Genomic DNA, 19,576 nt, shown 5'->3' on the forward strand with positions numbered 1-19,576 from the left:
CATCAAAGTAATAACTGATTTTTAAAAGAAACATTAATAATTCTAAAATTAGCCGGTAAAAATTTGATGAGGTATAGGACATTTATATAATCTCAAAACACCCTCACAAATTATTTATTAATTACAAAAAAAAATTAACTTTATAGTGGAGAAACTTGGCGGGCTCTATTTTAACCAAGGGTTCAAACTTAACTACAGCACCAATAACGAGATAAACTGACATCTTTGGCCACTGATATGATGCATTGAGAGAGACACAATATTACTTCTGTGGCATTTCTGCCAAAATGTATAAAATGGATTTGATCATGAGGACAGAATATACAATGCAAATGGGGGGATGCTTTAGAAAATACCTAGTACTCTTCAAAAAGGTCAGTATCATAAAAGATTTTTTTAATTAAGAAACTATTATAGATTAAATGAGACTACAAAGACATGATGACTAAATCAAAGGGTGATCCTGTATTGAATCAGTTGAAATGGAATGAATAATTCTATAGTTTAACTATCTAAAAACACTTACTGATAGAATTCTGACAACTGAGAGAATCAAAAAAATTAAAATAAATTAAAAACCATGTAAGTAAAAAAGCAGGCAATAATTAACTCTAAGAAAAACAGAAAAAATGGTACTATAAAGGAAAAATACTTGAATAAACAATAAGCAATATTCACTTAACAATGCAAACACTATTAATTTGACTGAAAATGAGATAAAATTATATCTAAAATATGGGGATGGGGAAATGGCCAATCAAGTGGCCTTTATATAATCTAATGGGAAAATCAACAGGATTTTCCTCAATAGAAAATCAATTGAGAATGTCTAAAATTAATAAATCAAGAAATAACAGTATACAAAAACAAAACTGAAGGCATCATGACTCCAGATTTCAAGCTATATTACAAAGTTGTAGTCATCAAGACAGTATGGTACTGGCACAAAAACAGACATATAGATCAATGGAACAGAAAAGAAAACCCAGAAATGGACCCACAACTATATGGTCAACTAATCTTCAACAAAAGCAGGAAAGAATATCCAATGGAAAAAAAGATAGTCTCTTCAACAAATGGTGCTGGGAAAACTGGTCAGCAACATGCAGAAGAATGAAAGTGGGCCACTTTCTTACGCCATACACAAAAATAAATTCAAAATGGGTGAAAGACCTAAATGTGAGACAGGAAACCATCAAAATCCTAGAGAACACAGACAACAACCTCTTTGACCCTGGCCACAGCAACTTCTTACTAGACATATCACCGAAGGCAAGAGAAACAAAAGGAACCATGAACTATTGGGACCTCATCAAGATAAAAAGCTTCTGCACAGCAAAGGAAACAATCAAACTAAAAGGAAGCCTACAGAATGGGACAAGATATTTGCAAATAACATATCTGATAAAGCATCAGTATCCAAAATGTATAAAGAATTTATCAAACTCAACACCCAAAAAACAAACAGTCCAGTTAAGAAATGGACAGAAGACATGAATAGATACTTTTCCAAGACATCTGTTCCAAATGACATCCAGATGGCTAACAGACACATGAAAAGTTGTTCAACAGTACTCCTCATCAGGGAAATACAAATCAAAACCACAATGGTTTTTGACCCAAGCCAAAGACGCTTAACTGACTGAGCCACCTAGGCGCCCCTGATTTTTAACTTTTTAAATCAAAATAATATACACATACATACTTAAATGTTCAGTTAATACTCAAAAGCTTAAAAATAAAAAACATCAGTTCTTTACCTGTCACACCTCACACCTGTCAGAATGGCTAAAATTAACAAGAAACAACAGGTGTTGGCGAGGATGTGGAGAAAGGGGAACCCTCTTACTGTTGGTGGGAATGCAAACTGGTGCAGCCACTCTGGAGAACTGTATGGAGGTTCCTCAGAAAACTAAAAATAGAACTACCCTATGATCCAGCAATTGCACTATTAGGTATTTACCCAAAGGATATAAAAATACAGGTTTGAAGGGGTACATGCACCCCAATGTTTATAGTAACATTATCAATAATAGCCAAACTATGGAGAGAGACAAAATGTCCATCAATTAATGAATGGACAAAGAAGATGTGATTGATACACACACACACACACACACACACACACACGCACGCACGCACACTGGAATATTACTCAGCCATCAAGAAGAATGAAATCTTGCCATTTGCAGCAACATGGATGGAGCTAGAATGTATTATGACAAGTGAAATAATCGGAGAAAGACAAACACCATATGATTTCACTCATATGTGGAATTTAAGAAACAAAACAGATGAACATATGGGAAGGGTGGGGGGGAAAGAGAGGGAAACAAACTGCAAGAAACTCTTAATGACAGAATACAAACTAAGGGTTGATGGAGGGAGGTAGGTGGGAGATGGGCTCGATGGGTGATGTGTACTAGGGAGAGCACTTGTGATGAGCACTGGGTGTTGTATGTAAGTGATAAGACATTGAATTCTACTCCTGAAACCAATATTGCACTTTATATTAACTAACTAAAATTTAAATTTAAAAAACGGACACTATATTATTTACAAATATAGAGGTTAATATAATAGCAGAAGAAATAGCTAAAAGTTGAAAGCATTGACCTCTGAGGAGCAGCAATGAAGGGTGGGAAACTGATATTTTTTATTTTTAAGCTTTTGAGTATTAACTGAACATTTAAGTATGTATGTGTATATTATTTTGATTTAAAAAATTGAAAATCAGGGGCACCTAGGTGGCTCAGTCAGTTAAACGTCTGACTTTGGCTTGGGTCATGATCTCATGGTTTGTGAGTTTGAGCCATGTCAGGCTCTCTGCTGTCAGCACAAAGCTTGCTTCGGATCTTCTGTCTCCCTCTCTCTGTCCCTCCCCTCCCTTGCTCTTTTCAAAATAAATAAATAAACTTAAAAAAAAAAAAGTATCATAGTACATATCAATTTCAAGTAAGGATAAACAGGACCATGTATTTCTCAATAGTCCTTGAGCAATAGTGTACCATGGCATAGAACAAGTATTCATTTACATAAAGAAATAACATCAAGACAAGTTGAATTGTTTTCAGTCTACTCTGTTTAATAAGGTAAAGAAGAATGATGCATTTTGGAAATATCCTCATCAAAAAATGCTTAAAGTAATAAAAATTCATCACCTAAAGGAATAAGCTTTGGATATCTAGAATATAAACATGTTAGTTCCTAATAAGGATTACTGAGACACTAATGATCAATTTCAGATTTTGTCTTCTTCATTTCAAGAGCCATCAAACCAGTTTTCTTTAGACTGCCTGGGCTGGTTTGGGCCAAGATCTAGTCAATATGTAGTCTGCCAGTGACGTAGGTAAATAAGACAGAGGAATGAAGAAAAACTGAGAATCCCAGCCAGCTGAATATCGAGTACGGGGATGCACAGATATCAGAGCGTGTTCCATGCAGTCAGTGACCAGGTTCAGGTTTGTGCTACATCTCAACAGCCCTTGTTTGACGCCATTGTGATCTGTATCCAAAAAGAGAAATGGTGGTCAACAATCTTATTCTTTGGATTTTAATGTTAAGCTCCAGTTATATACAGTCACAGAAGTCTAACTACATTTAATTTCTACAAGGATTAGGCTAATCAGACCTACGCTTCCCAGTGGCAGCCAATAGCCAAATGCAGCTGCTGAGCACTTAAAATATAGCTAGTATGACTAAAAACTGAATTTTTAAATTTTCATTTTCATTTTAAACCTCAATTCCATCATTGGAAAACATTTTAGCATTTTTGGAACAACATAGGTATGTGAATCTACTTTTGCAACTGGAAACATTTTAACAGCTTATTGAGTTATAATTCATAAACCATAAAATTCAGCCATTTAAAGTGTACAAGTTGGGGTGTGTGGGTGGCTCAGTTGGGTAAGCGTCAGACTCTTGATTTTGGCTCACAGTTCGTGAGTTCGATCCCCGTGTTGGATTCTGTGCTGTCAGCTTGAGATTCTCTGTCTCCCTCTCTCTCTGCCCCTCCCCTGCTCTCTCTCGCTCTTAAAATAAGTAAGTAAACATTAAATAAATAAATAAAGTGTACAAGTCAATGACTTTTAGTATATTCAGAATTGTGCAACCACCCACCCAATCTAAGTTTAGAACATTCTCATCATCCCTAAAAGAAAACTTGTACCTATTAGCAGTCACTACCATTTTCTGCCAACCCAACCAGTCCTAGGCAACCACCAATCTACCTGTTGTCTCTGGGGATTGCTTTTTCTGGACATTTCATATAAATAGAATTATACTTTGTGATCTTTTGGGACTGGCTTCTTTTCACTAAGCAAAATGTTTTCAAACTTCATCCATGCTGTAGCATGTATGAGTATTTCACTCCTTTTTATTGCCAAATAATATTCAATATTCATTATATATATATATATATATATATATATATATATATATATATATATATATGACTATATTCATTATATGACTTTATATTCATTATATGACCTTTTGTTTACCCATTCATTAGTTGGTAGACATTTAAGTTGTTTCCACTTTGGGAATATTATGAATAACGCTGCTGGCAACTATAAATTTTATTAATCTACAGATGAAGTGTTTCCTAGGAAAATTTAGCATCCAAATTGAGATATGCTATAAGTATAAAATACATATTGGGGCACCTGGGTGGCTCAGTTGGTTAAGTATCCAACTCTTGGTTTTCGCTCAGGTCATGATCTCATGGTTTATGAGTTCAAGCCCCAAGTCAGGCTCTGGGCAGGCAGTGCCAAGCCTGTTTTGGATTCTGTCTCCCTCTCTCTCTGCCCTGCCCCGTGTCTGTCTGTCTGTCTCTCTCTCTCTCTCTCTCTCTCTGTCTCTCTCTCTAAGTAAATAAACTTAAAAAAAAATACATACCAAGTTTCAAAGACTAATAAGAAAAAGAATATAAAATACCTTATTAACAACTTTTCATTGATGATAAATAAATGAATGCCAAAATCATAGTATCTTGGATAGGCAGGATTAAATAAACTGTGCTACTAAAATTAATTTCACCAGTTTCCTTTTTTTTTTTTTAATGTGGGAACCAGAAAATTTAAGATTACACTTAAGATTACACAGAAGATTACACTTAAGATTACACAGAATATGAACCAGGCTCCAGGCTCTGAGCTGTCAGCACAAAGCCCAACGTGGGGCTCGAATTCAAGAACCACGAGATTGTGACCTAAGCCAAAGTCGGACGCTCAACCGACTAAACTACCCAGGCACCTCTCAACTCCTTTTAAATCATGAAATACATATATCCTTTTATATCCATATATACTTTACATAATGTCACTACAATAAATTCTGTTTTCCTCTTCATTTCTATTGTCAAACTATTATATATCTACAAGAGAAAAAAATTCCCTAATACACAGTTGAAAACCTTAGGTGGGGAAAAGTTTACAACAGTAGCTGGCCCTCTGGCATGTTAGAAACTGTGGTGCCCTGGCCTGCTATGAATTCTGAGAGGCTCAAGCACTGTTTTGTGCAGCTTTTTCTTGACCCAATTCTCTCCTGTGTTAATGGTCACCCTCTTAGGCCAGAAGACAATGCTGTGTTAATGGTCACCCTCTTAGGCCAGAAGACAATGCTGTGTTAATGGTCACCCTCTTAGGCCAGAAGACAGTGCTGTAGGTTGGGAGTCTTCTGTCTGCCTTCTTTTCTCTGGACTACAATATCACTCAAAGCCAGTGACAGGGCTGCTGCTACCCACCCATCGCAGGATCCTTTCATGAAATGGAAAGGAGAGCTGCTGCCTTGGGCCTTGGCAAACTGCTGACTTCTTTGAAGAAAAAGCATCGCTTTCCCCAGAAGGTGAAACCCCATATTGATGTGCATGACTTACTTCTACTAAGAAGACTGCCTTGCCTTTACCCCCAAACTGCCTCCTCTTCCAGGTCCTAAGGATGACATTATTACAAGAAATTGAACCATCTCACTCCCATGAAGCTCCTAAGGCCTGCACATGACTTCTAGTCTCTGGACACCGTCAATAGGGCCCTGCAAAGCTGGCTCTCACCCACTGCCCTCTACTCACACACACACACCCTCCTCCCACAGTAAGAATGGAGTTGTAGCTGGGCCCTTTGTTACCAAAAAGACTGTATTTCAGTTGTGCAGACCTCCCACGCCAGCCTTGCCAAACTACAGAGGGGCACCCCTTTCTCGAGACCCAGAAGTTCCATGTCTCTAACCATGTAATACCTCCCTAGTGGTCAGGTGGCCAGGCCTGTAGGTGACAAGGCAGCACAGGCCTTGCCCCTAAGCTGTCAATATAACCTCTTCCTCATCACCAAGCCAACCATGAGAGCCCTGGGACCTTCTCAAATCCCTCTGGTCCCAGGAAGGCTTTGTTTCCTTAAACAGTTCTTAGTTCTCAGTTCTCAGAGCCTGCCAATCATTCCCCACCAACCCTCTTTCCCCTTTCTCATGCAAGGTTATCAATTATCCTATGAAAAGAAAAGCTCACGGGCGTCAAAAAACTTCTGTCCATAGGCCTCCTTAATATGCGCAGGGACTTCTTCCCAGGCTTGCTTTATTCTCCCTAAGGACCACGGCAGATCTGTCATTCCAGTTCTGAAGTAGCCAGGTTCAACGATGCTGATTTTCACCCTAAAATGTTGAAGCTCACGCCTGAAAATAAAAACCCTAGAGTTAACTCTTGATTGAGAGACAGCACATTTCAATGCTCTCAGGGAGGAAACAAAACAAAACAAAACAAAACAAAACAAAACAAAACGGGTTATAAAAACATCTCTACTGAATATTTTAAAGGATAAAGAAATGGAGAGGAAAAAAACCAAAATTTTAAATATCCCTAGGTCCAAAAATTGGGACATGATTATATAAACTGCCATAACCATTCAATTCTACAGCCCCTCTTTTCACAGAGTTATTAAGTACCTACCACATGTTAGACAGTCAAGCCATGCAGAATACAAGGAATAATAAAGAAAATTAGCATTTTTAGAGCAGCTACTGTGCTAAGTATTTTACATGCACAGTCTCAGAAAATTAAGGCTCAGTTGCTTGCCTCAAAAAAGCTCACAGTAGGGGAGTCCAACAAGTAAGCAAATAATTATAACACAACTCAAAAGAATTATAAAGCAGAGGTATTCCAGGGGCTACATGAGCAGAGAGCAGGAGGTACACAGATTTTCTGACGGAGTCAGGGAAGGCTTCAATGAGGAAGAATGTTTCAGGTGAGCCTTGAAGGAGAAAGAGATTTCCAAGTAAAGAAAGGGGAAGAGCAGAGTAGCAGGTAATAGGAATTGTACTCACAAAAGCATGGGCCTCTGAAAAATGACCATATGTTCTAAGACTCCAAGAGAACATTAACAGAATATGATATGGGCATTAAAATTGCAACTCATTGGTCATTCCAGAATATTCATGTTAGTTCAACAAACAGTTCCAAAATATTGATCAGGGGCTGAGTATGTAGCAGGCACTGTGCTAAGCACTGCCTTCACCAGAAGTAGGATGGCATAAAAACTGAGAACAAACTGAGGGTTGATGGGGGGTGGGAGGGAGGGCAGGGTGGGAGGGAGGGCAGGGTGGGTGATGGGTATTGAGCAGGGCACCTTTTGGGATGAGCACTGGGTGTTGTATGGAAACCAATTTGACAGTAAATTTCATATATTAAAAAAAAAAAAAAAAAAAAAAGAAGTAGGATGGCATTGTGCACCACAGGAGAGGTATACTCTAGGTGTTCAGCAGACAGTGATAAGGGGTGTTCCCTAATCTAGAGGTTCAAGTAGGCTCGCTGGAGCAGATGAAGCCCAAGCTATGTCAAGGAGAAATCTTTGAAATAATGGTCCATAAGAATATAGAACACAAAGCATCATGACCCTCTAAAGCAGAGAGTGGTTCTCAAATTGTGCACCCCAGATAAATGGCAACATCAGCGTCTTGGGAGCCTGTTAGAAATGCAAATTACTGGGCTCCAGTCCAGATTTATTAGGTCAGAAAATCTGGGGGTGAATGTGTTTGAATAAGCCTTCCGGGTGGCTCTGAGGCATCCTAAAGGTTAAAAACCACTATTCTAATGGAAGAGCCTACCTTATCAAAGCAAAATCTAAAACCTTCCATGTGAGAAAGATTCTCCAGGTACCTGTGTATGCTGGGAAAGAGGGAGGGCTATGCAAGCCACCCTAAAATTTCACTTCCCCTTGTAGCTTCCTCACTGTGATTCCCATCACACCACAACATCTACATTCCCTTTAAAACTCCAACTCATATGTGGGACAAAACTTCCTTTCCCTGTTCAGCCTTAGCACAATTAAGGCATGCTGGAATTTTCTAAAGGAATTCATGATTTGAATATTGGATGGACAGGTCTTTGTTCTTGGTCTGGGAATGAGTCAAGGGGTTTGAGAAACCAGTTGTGAGTGGCGGTATATCAGCAGGCAGCAGCCCCAGGGAGATAAACAAAATGTCAGTTAAACTGGAAGCCAGGCAAAGTGCTCATCACATGGTAACAACTCATGTAACTTCCTCAGTTATTTCCCTATTCCCTTCCTAGGCAGATAATACAATATGTATATTATAAGAGATATCTACCAGTCATGGCATGTGGTAGGCTAAATAACAGCCCCCAAAAGTATCAGGTCCTAATCCCTGGAATCTATAAATGTTACCCTGTGTGGCAAAGACTTTGTGATTGAAATTAAGTTAAGGATCTTGAGATAGGGAGACTATGCTGGATAATCTGGGTTTGCACTAAGTGCAATCACAATTATCCTTATAAGACAGAGGCAGATTTGAAGGCCAACAGAGAAAGAGAAGGTAACATGACCATGGAGGCAGAGACTGGAGTGATGCAGTCACAAGCCAAGGAATGCAGAGAGCCAGCAGAAGTGCAAGAAGCAAGGAACAGATTCTCCCCTAGAGCCTTCAGAAGGAGGCTGGCCCTGTCAACAACTTGATTTTGGTCCAGTAATACTGAGTTCAGATTTTGGCCTCCAGAACTGTGAGGGAATAAATGTGTTGTTTTCAGACACTGTAAATTACAGCAGTCATGGGGTACCTGGCTGCTTCAGTCAATAGAGTGTGAGACTCTTGATCTTGGTGTTGTGAGTTTGAGCCCTATGTGGGGTGTGGAGAATACTTAAAAAAATAGAATTCTGGGGTGACCGGGTGGCTCAGCCGGTTAAGTGTCTGACTTCGGCTTGAGTCATGATCTTGTGGTCCGTGAGTTCGAGCCCCACATCAGACTCTGTGCTGATGACTCAGAGCCAGGAGCCTGCTTCGGATTCCATGTCTCCCTCTCTCTCTGCCCCTCCCATGCTTGTGCTGTCTCTCTCTGTCTCAAGAGTAAATAAACATTAAAAAAAAAAACAGAATTCTAAACAAAATTCACAGCAGCCATAGAAATCTAATACATGGTGCCTAAAATATTCACAGCTGGGGTGCCTGGGTGGCTCAGTCGGTTGAGCATCCGACTTTGGCCTAGGTCATGATCTTACTGGTTCCAAGTTCAAAGCCTGGAGACTGCTTCAGATTCTGTGTCTCCCTCTCTCTCTCTCTCTGTTCCTCCCCCACTCACACTCTCTTTCTTTTAAAAATAAATAAACATTAAAAAAAAAAAAATAGGGGCGCCTGGGTGGCTTAGTTATTTAAGTGTCTGACTTCGGCTCAGGTCATGATCTCGCAGTTAGTGAGTTCGAGTCCTGAGTTGGGCTCTGTGCTGATGGCTCAGAGCCTAGAGCCTGCTTCGGAATCTGTGTCTCCCTCTCTCTCACACGTGCTCATTTCCACGTGTGAAACTGTTCTAAAGTTAGCCCCGACAAAGGGGAATCTGAGCAGCAATATTTTTTTTAATTAATTCATTTTGAAAGATAGAGAGCAGGGGAGGGGCAGAGAGAGAGGGAGAGAGAGAATCTGCACTCTGCACTGTCGGTGCAGAGACCTATGTGGGGCTCAATCCCATGAGCTGTGAGATCATGACCCGAGCCAAGATCAAGAGCAGGATGCTTAACCGACCAAGCGACCCAGGCGCCCTGTGCAGCAATATTTTGTGCCACATGATTACACCATCATGTCCACAGCTGACTGGACCAGGGAGGGTACTTGATGAGAGGAAAGGCCACTTAGGACTGGAGAGTGGCTCTGCCTATTACTACCTATGTTATGACCATGGGAAATTATTAACCTCTGTGCCTCAGCTTCCTCATACGTACAATAAGGATAAAAATAATACCTTCCTTGGGGCGCCTGGGTGGCTCAGTAGGTTGAGCGTCCAACTTCGGCTCAGGTCATGATCTCACAGTTTGTGAGTTCGAGCCCCGTGTCGGGCTCTGTGCTGACAGCTCAGAGCCTGGAGCCTGCTTCAGATTCTGTGTCTCCCTCTCTCTCTGCCCCTTCCCTGCTCATACCCTGTCTCTCTCTGTCTCTCAAAAATGAATAAATGTTAAAAAAAATTTTAATAATAATAATAATACCTTCCTCATTGGATTTCAAAGAAGATAAATGACTTATTAGATATAAAGTACTTACAACAGTGCCTGACACATAATAAGTGCACGAAAATGTCATGTAATAGGTCACCTGGCACACACAGAAAATGAACACAGCTAATAGTCCTCTCTCTTAGGAACTAAGATGTACAGGGAATATAAAAAGGAACCAGCTGATAGAGAGGGACTAAGGCTGAAACAATGCCTGAAAAAGAGACAGGAGGTAGAGGCAGGGCCATTAGGGGTTGTGGCAAACTGAAGTTCTAAGAGAAGAAGTTCTTAGATAAAGGAAAGATATACAGAGTAAAACAGATGAGCACCCAGAGAAAAAGAGAGTCACCGTGGAGAAACAATGACAGTCTCACTTTGGGGGGGAAAGAAGATAGTTATCTTCTCTTCAGAAATGAAATTTTATTGAGGTGCCTGGGTGGCTCAGTCGGTTAAGCGTCCAACTTCAGCTCAGGTCATGATCTCACGGTTTGTGGGTTCAAGCCCCACATCGGGCTCTGTGCTGACAGCTTGGAGCCTGGAGCCTGCTTCAGATTCTGTGTCTCCCTCTCTCTCTGCCCCTCCCTGGATCACACTCTGTCTCTCTCTCTCTCAAAAATAAATAAACACCAAAAAAAAATTTTTTTAAGAAATGAAATTTTATTAAAGAAAAATCTCGAGAATTAAACTATGATGTGGTGGCAGGACACAAAGACCTAGGGTCAAAACACAGTTCTGCCAAGTGCTGGTTGCGGCAGGTGAACTTTAGGAAAGAGACTTGAATCTGAGCCTCAGTTTCCTATATAAGCCAGATTAGTAATAGTATCTACAAATCAAGATTTGGGGAGTAATGAAATAAGATAACGTAGCTAAAAGCAATTATCACAATGCCTAAGACATATTTAAGGTGCTCAACAGTTGCTTTTGTTTTAACTTAAGAACATTACCTCAGGAAAAAAAGAAAAAAGAAAGAAAGAAAAAGAGAACATTACCTCAGAACATCCGAAAAGGCTTCTACACCATACTTGGAGCTACAGTAAACTCCTCCAAAGAAAGCAACTCTTCCCAGAATGCTGGAGACGTTAACAATCCTCCCCTGTGCTTTCCTCACCAAGGGAAGCATGCTCAAGGTCACCTCCATCAAACCAATGAGGTTCACTTTGAGGACATCCACGTAGGTCTCTATCTTCAGCCACTCAGTGCAGCAAAGTGGGTGAAAAATGCCTGCGTTGTTGACCAGGCCCCAGAGTCCTAAAACGAAGTCAAAGCAGGAATTCAGTTTCAGACAAAATTGGCAGAACTATTTACCTTGATCAATCTTCCTGCTGACAACAACAAAAAATGTTAAATAAAATATATTTTTTAATGTTCTGAAATACATCAGTTAACAAGAAAGTAAAATGGGTCAGGCCAAAAGCTAAGAAAAGGCAGGAATCCAGAAAGAGTAAATAGAATATCGATGCCCACTTTTGATTCGAGGGTATTTGCCAACCAGGGTAAATGTGAATTTCAGTATGGTCTCAAAAAACATACACAATAAGATATGAGGTCCAGGACCCACCTAAGGTAGGAATCCTAATAAAAAACACTTTCTTCGTTAAACTGGGACTTTTAATGGTTATGCTATCAGTATCAGAGTGAGACAGAAAGTCCTTCCAGGGACTGAAAGTAAAACTGTCTTGGGGCACCCGGGTGGCTTAGTTGGTTGAGCACCCGACTCTTGGTTTTAGCTCAGGTCCTGATCTCATGGTTTGGAAGTTCAAACCCCACATCAAGCTCTGTGCTGAAAGTGCAGAGCCTGCCTGGGATATTCTCTCTCTCTCTCTCTCTCTCTCTCTCTCTCTCTCTCTCTCTCTCTCTCCTCCCCCCTCTCCCCCGCTCGCTCTCTCTCTATCAAAATAAACAAATAAACTTTAAATTAAAAAACCTGTCTGTCTTGAACTTTGGTGTTGTGGAGAGGGGGGACAAGAATCAACACTGAAGAATCGTAACCACAAGCCACCCCTCATGAGAGTTTGCAGCCAAATTCCCACTACCTGGGTAGTCCAAAACATCAAGCCAAGATTCAATTCAAGATGGTCATGGCTTCTGAGCGTGCCTGACACCTGATAGAAGGAAACATGGATCCTCTCTGGAGGAATCTTCATGTCAGACTACAGAGAATCACCAGAGAGCTACTAAGAAAAATTGCAGTTCACCGTCACAAATCAAAATACACAAAGAAACAAAGCATTATATGCAAGAGCCAGCAAAATGAATAGACAGCAGAAAAAGACTCACAAAGACATTAGATACCAGAATTATAAGACATATAATATAAAATGTGTATGCTAAATATAAGGGGCACCTGGGGTACTCAGTCAGTTAAGTGTGTGACTCTTGGTTTCAGCTCAGGTCATGATCTCATGGTTTATGAGACTGAGCCCCATGGTGGGCTCCTCACTCACAGCGTGGAGCTTGCTTGGGATTCTCTCTCCCTCTCTCTGCCCCTCCCCTGCTTGTACTCTCTCTCTCTCTCAAAATAAATAAACTTTTAAAATAAATAAATATGTATATTAAATATAATTTTAAAATAAAAGAAAGATTAAAACGATTAATAAAGGTATTATAAAACTGATCAAGCAGATCTGGAAAAGAACCAAAAAGAACTTCCAGAAATAAAAATCTTAACAAACTGTAATTTGGTAGACAGATTTAATAGCAGATAGACATGGCAGAAAACAGGAAGTATAAGCTGGAATGTAGAAAAAGGAAACTATGCAGAATGCAGCACAAAGCAAAAAAAAAAAAAAAGAGAGATGGAAAATGTGAAAGAAAAGAGACATAAGAACACAGTAAGAACTTCTTTTTCTTTTTTTTTTTTTCCAGAGAGCAAGCCAGGAGAGGAGCCCCATGCGGGGCTGGATCCTATGTCTCTGGGATCATGACCCAAGCAGAAATCAAGAGACTCAACTGAGCCACCCAGGTGCCTCAAAATAAGAAACTTCTAACACGTATCTATCAGAAAAGAAAAAAGAGGGGAAATGGAACAAGGGCAATATCTGAAGTAACAGTGGCCGAGAATTTTCCAAAATTGTTGAAAGACACTAATCCATAGATTCAAGAAGCCAAACAAGTCCCAAGCAGTATAAATAAAGAAATTCACATCTATATAGCCAAAGTAAAGCTTTAGTAAGATCAAAGAAAGAGGGATGCCTGGCAGGCTCTGTCAGAAGAGCATGCAACTCTTTTTTTTTTTTTTTTTTTTTAATGTTTATTTATTTTTGAGAGAGAGAGAGAGCACAAGTGGGAGACAAAGAGGGAGACACAGAATTCAAAGAAGGCTCCAGGCTCTGAGCTGTTGGCACAGAGCCTGATGAGGGGCTTGAACCCACAAACTGTGAGATCATGACCTGAGCCAAAGTTGGATGCTTAACTGACTGAGCCACCCACGTGCCCCCAGAGCATGCAATTCCTGATATCAGAGTCTTGAGTTTGAGCCCCAGGTTGGGTGTAGAGACTATTAAAAAAATAAATAAACTTAAAAAAAATTAAAATAAAATGTTTCCAATGTTTAAAAAAAAATCAAAGAAATAGAATATCCTTAAATAGTCAGAAATAAAAGAAAAGATTATTTACAATCTTACAAGGTAACAATTAGGCTGACAACTGACAACAGCAACAACAGAAGCCAGAAGACAATGAAACGATATCTTCAATATGCTGAGAGAAAATAACTGTAAACTTAGAAATGCTTACCTAGCAAAAATATCTTTCCAGAATAAGGGCAAAATAAAGACACTTTAAGAAATGTGAAAAAAGAAGGGTGCCTGGTTGGCTCAGTCTATAGAGCATGCAACTCTTGATCTCACAGTTGTGAGTTCAAGTCCTGCCTTGGGTATAGAGATTACCTAAAATAAATAAATAAATAAATAATATAGAAATGTAAAAAAAAGGAAGAAAAGAAAAACAGGGACACCTGGTTAGCTCAGTGGGTTAAGCATCCAACTTTGGCTCAGATCATAATCTCACAATTCGTGAGAATGAGCCCCAAGTGTGCTGACAGTGTGGAGCCTGCTTGCGATTCTCTCTCCCTCTCTCTCTGCCCCTCCCAACTCATGCTTTCTCTCTCTCTCTCTCTCAAAATAAATAAATAAACTTAAAAAAAAAACAACAGATTTTATCCACAACACTTTCTAAATTCTAAAGAATATATTCAGTCTGGAGGAAAGTAGTTTTATTTTATTTTTTTTAAGATTATGTTTTTAAGTAATATCTCTATCCAGTGTGGGGCTTGAACTCAAAACCCCCAGATCAAGAGTCACTCCCTCCACTGACTGAGCCAGCCAGGGGCCCCTGGAGGAAAGTAATTTTAGATGGAAGATTCTAAAAAGAATGATGAGCAAACAAAATGGTAAACAGGAAATAAATCTAAACAAATATATATATTGTAGGGCCAAAAAAAAAAAAATAGAAATAAAATATATAACAGCAATGCCATCATGTGGGGGGGGGGCGGGGCAGGGGATAGACTTCAAGTGTTCTGAGAGCCTTGGATTCATCAGAAGAAGGCAAAGATGTTAATTTTACACTTGAATGATTAAATATGCAGTTAAAAGTCCTAGAGAAACCACTAACGAAACAGAATATATTACTTTTGGGGCGCCTGGGTGGCTCAGTCAGTTAAGCGTCTGACTTCGGCTCAGGTCATGATCTCGCGGTTCGTGGGTTCGAGCCCCAAGTCGGCTCTGTGCTGACAGTTCGGAGTCTGGAGCCTGCTTTGGATTCTGTGTCCCCCTCTCTCTCCACCCCACCCCTGCTTGTGCTCTCTCTTTCAAAAATGAATAAACATTAAAAAAAATTAAGAAACAGAATATATTACTTTCAACTTAGTAATGGAAAAGGTGGAATAAAAATTCAATCAATTCAAAAGTGGGAAAAGAAGCAAGAAAAAAATGGGACATATAAAAAGCATAAAAAGAATGTCATAGAAATAAATCCAAACATATGAACAATTAAGTAAGTGTAGATGAGTGAAATGTCCTAGGTAAAAAAAAAAAAAAAAAAAAAAAAAACAAAAAAACTGCATTATTTTTTTACATGTAGCTATATGCTATTTACAAGAGATTCATTTAGAACATGGGGATACTAAAATGTTGAAAGTATAAGGAAGGAAAAAGGCTCTGAGGGAACAAGTGTGTGTAACTGCAGGAATAGTGACATAGTACACAGAGAGAAAGACTGAAACAAACAAAACAACAACAACAACAACAACAACAACCAGATTTGGTGAGGAAGAGGTAAGGTAAAGAGTCTTCCTTTAGGTTTGGTGAGTTTGAGGCACCAGCAGAAATTCCAGATGAGCAGTCCAGCAAGTAGTTTGAAATTCAGGTGTAAGGAACAAGTGATGATTTTAATATCAAGGGCACCAAAGTAACGAACAAAACTATGAGTAAATGAGATCTATTCAACATTTGTTGAGTCCTTAACAGGTACCTGGGAATATGTCAGAAACTGGAAATACAATAATGGGTAAGGGGGGCCCTCAAGGAGCTCACGCTCTAGCAAAGTGTGAAACAATACCAATAACCATACAACAGAAATAAAGTGCTGTGCAAAGCGCAGAGGCTGTAACTATGTATAATTCCTAGCTCTGCCTGGAGTATACCCAAAAACAGGAAATAATATATTGAAATCAATTTCCAAGTCAATTTTCACATGTAAGGCTGACTGAAGGAATGATTATATTTTAAATGGTAGCCAAGGGGAGAAGACTCAATTTCTTAAGAATACCTTGAAAATTCTTCAAACACAAAGAATTGTGGTTTTAAATATTCCATTGGCAAGGTGAGATAACAGCTTCAAATCTACTGGGCTCATTTTTCAAGGTAAACGTTGTTAAGGAAATGAAACACCACATAAGATCACGACTGTCCTTCAAATGGAAAAGTCAGCCTTTTAAACCCTGCTTTTGAGATCTTATACAGAGAGAGAAAACTTTTAACATCTTGATGCCTAAGTAAATGAAAGGAGAAAATACTTCTCTATACCTCTGTCTCCCACACGCTCCTTCACCCACTCGGTGGCCGCAGAGATGCTCTCTGTCTTGGTGACATCCAGGATCACCGTCTCCAGCCTGTCTGACGTCTGGTCTCTCAGCTGCTCTGCCCCCTTCTCTGTCAGACACGCGGCCAGCACCCTCAAGCCTCGCAGGTCCAGCTGCCTGGCCAGCAGGTTCCCGAAGCCCGAGTCACAGCCCGTGATGAAGACGTACTTGTCTCGGAGGTCGCTCACCACCTGCCTCTCCCTGGTACCAGCGCAGGAGGTAGTACAGGCCCACGAGGGCCGCCAGGTACAGCCACATGGTGAGGGGATCTCCTTCCCCTTCAAAAGAAAGAGAAGAGCGTTTATTTTAGTCTGTCCTTTTTCCTTTAACCAGTTATCTATGGAGTATATGCTTTGTGCTAGGCATTCCCCCAGGTGCTGGGGACTCCATCTTCAGTAACACTCAAGGAACGACAGTCTAGAAAGGGAACTGGAGGGAACCAAACAAGTGCAATGCATTGTGGGGGGTGCCATACCAATATACACATAGTCTAATGAGGCTGCAAACCACTGCCCACAAAGTTAGAAATGGCTTCAGAGATGCAGTGATGTTGTAACTACTGCCTATATGATAGCTAAGCGTTCAAAAAGTAGACCCAGATGAAAGAACATTCTAGGCAGCAACAGTGTGTACATAAATGAAGTGGTGAGCAGCATAACTTCCTAATACCTATAAGCAGTTCAGCACCATGCAGTACAGAACATACAGAGGTAGCGAAGGCTCAGACTATGGGGTTCCTTGTGGGTCACACTAAGGAATCTGGACGTTGTCTTATAGGTATCCAGAGTGTGCTATTATTGGAAGGTATTAAATAGAGGAGTAAGATTAGCAGATTTAATTTTAGAGAGATCTGTCTCACAATGGGAGTGGAAGGTATATTTAAATGGACTGTGATGAAGGCAAAGAGATCAGTTAAGAGACCCAACTGTGCAGCCAAAGCAGCTTGTAAATAAAGACCAATCAGATGCATTGGTGAAATGATTATGCCTACATTTCTTCATGTAGTTCTAGAGAAACAGCCACCATTTTGGCACAATTTAGTGTTGGGTGAACTAACACATGATTCATAAAGACATAAAACACCATCAAAGATGGGTAAGTCCATTAGGACATCATAAGGCCTGCACCCCAATGCCTGTATAAGGTTGGGTCGATGTAATTCAGACTCCTTGGCTTGGCATTCAGGCCTTGCCCGTGTTCTGGCCCTTGACCTACTCCTTAGCCTTCTTTTTTACCACATCTCTCTTATACCTTACTCTTTACTCATAACAAGCAGCTTTCAGTACCCCACAGAGTACAGGCCTTTCACGCCACAGTACACAATTCTCTCAACAATTGCTTCTTTCCCAGACATCATCCACTTGGCAAATAACACTCATCTGTTAGTACTCAGCTGAATTAACATTTTCATTCAGCAGACATCAAGTTAACATCTCCTATGAGTCAGACACAATGTTAGGCACTGATACACAACAATAGACACAACAAGTTTCTATTATTCATTGAATTCACTGTCCAAGTGTGAAGGCCAACAAGAAAACAAAGCAACGGAATAGAAGTAAGGACAGGATGCTGTTGGAGCACTCTGGGGAGATCTGAGAAGGTTTCTAGAGAGAGTAAAATAGAAGTTGAGATCTAAAGGATAATACAATAATAATAGCTAACAACAATAATAGCATAACACTTGCTGTGTAACAGGTTCTGTTCTAAGCATTTCACATACATTAACTCTGTTCTCACAACAGCACTGTAAGGCAGGCCCTGTCATATCCCTGTGTTAGGTTCAAATGCCAAAACAGAATTAGACATGCAAGTGATTCCCTGGGGAAAACACCATTAGAGGATAAAGGGGAAAGCGTAGGAGTAGGTGATAACGCAGGTCTGATGCCTCCAAAAGAAGAGAGAGAAGGAAGGAGGAGTTGAGAGTAAGCTCCTTAAACTGCAGAACAGCAGCCAAGCCAATTGGGGATCTTTGATTAAATACTGCCCAGGAGAATCCCACACTGGCCAGTACTGGCTGGGCTCTAGTACTGCCACCATACTCAGTCAACTGGTTGGCAGTGCCCAGAAGTGTGCCTCAGTATACACACCATATCAGATCTAAAGGCAACAGCTGGAGGATGTGAGTAACGGCATTCCTCAAAGCAGATTCTCTTGAAAAGACATTTGAGGAACACACCTCCATGACTGCCACATTATTTTATAGAAGAGCACTGAGAGATTAGGTATAGCTCTGGGCAAGTGGGGGAAGAGTGGTCCAGGCAGAAGACTTTCCTGATCCCTCTTAACCTGACCCCTGGCCTAACAAATTAGACCACGCCCTCCCTGGCATCCCACGGCAGCCTGCACTGGAGTGTGTATCCTAACGTCCGCTAACTTGTTGCACTGCTTCTCCCCAGTTGTAAACTATAAAGTCTTTGAGAGCCCGGTCTGTGTATTCATCCGCATCCGGCACAGTGAATGGTACATAACTAGTGCTATGTTGTTAGATAAATGCTGTTAGATAAATAAATTAAATGAAACTATCCGGGACGGGGGAAACAAAGGAGAAGAAAATAACCGGAATAATGAGTCAGAGAAGTAAGAGAAAGAAAGCCAAAGGAAGCCAAGGGAATAGGGGCTTAATGCAGATCAACTCTGCCACGTGGAGGTCCACTGAATATAGCAGGTTACTGGTGATCTAAATAAGGCTCTTAGGGAGTTAACAGTAAAGAAGTCAGACTGCAGTGGGCTGATGGATGGACTGGAGGGCAGGAAGCGGAGCCAAAGAGAGATTCTTTTCAAAAGAGTCTGAGGAAAGAAGGCAGTAGCTACCAGGGGATTGAAGGGTTGTGATACTGTGATTTATAATAAGAAATATATATATGGGTGCTAAGCATCTGACTTCAGCTCAGGTCGTAATCTCGCCGTTCATGAGTTTGAACCCCGTGTTGGGCTCTGCGCTGACAGCTCTGAGCCTGGAGCCTGCTTCCGACTCTGTGTCTCCCTCGCTTTCTGCCCCTCCCCACCTTGT

At 40.4% G+C, this 19,576-nt stretch overlaps 1 protein-coding gene across 1 annotated transcript; it reads right to left on the minus strand.

Annotated features, from left to right (window-relative positions):
- Positions 1 to 3,064: 3,064 nt before the first annotated feature.
- On the minus strand, positions 3,065 to 16,821 carry HSD17B6 (hydroxysteroid 17-beta dehydrogenase 6). Its single transcript, XM_053895551.1, is given in 5 exon segments — positions 3,065 to 3,505; positions 6,503 to 6,666; positions 11,471 to 11,729; positions 16,508 to 16,766; positions 16,768 to 16,821. Coding segments are annotated over 5 exon segments (954 nt in total). The 3' UTR covers positions 3,065 to 3,287.
- Positions 16,822 to 19,576: the final 2,755 nt, after the last annotated feature.

The sequence above is a fragment of the Panthera pardus genome, unplaced genomic scaffold, assembly GCF_024362965.1.
Source record: "Panthera pardus isolate Hobbes unplaced genomic scaffold, ASM2436296v1 HiC_scaffold_6, whole genome shotgun sequence".
Lineage (NCBI taxonomy): Eukaryota > Metazoa > Chordata > Mammalia > Carnivora > Felidae > Panthera > Panthera pardus.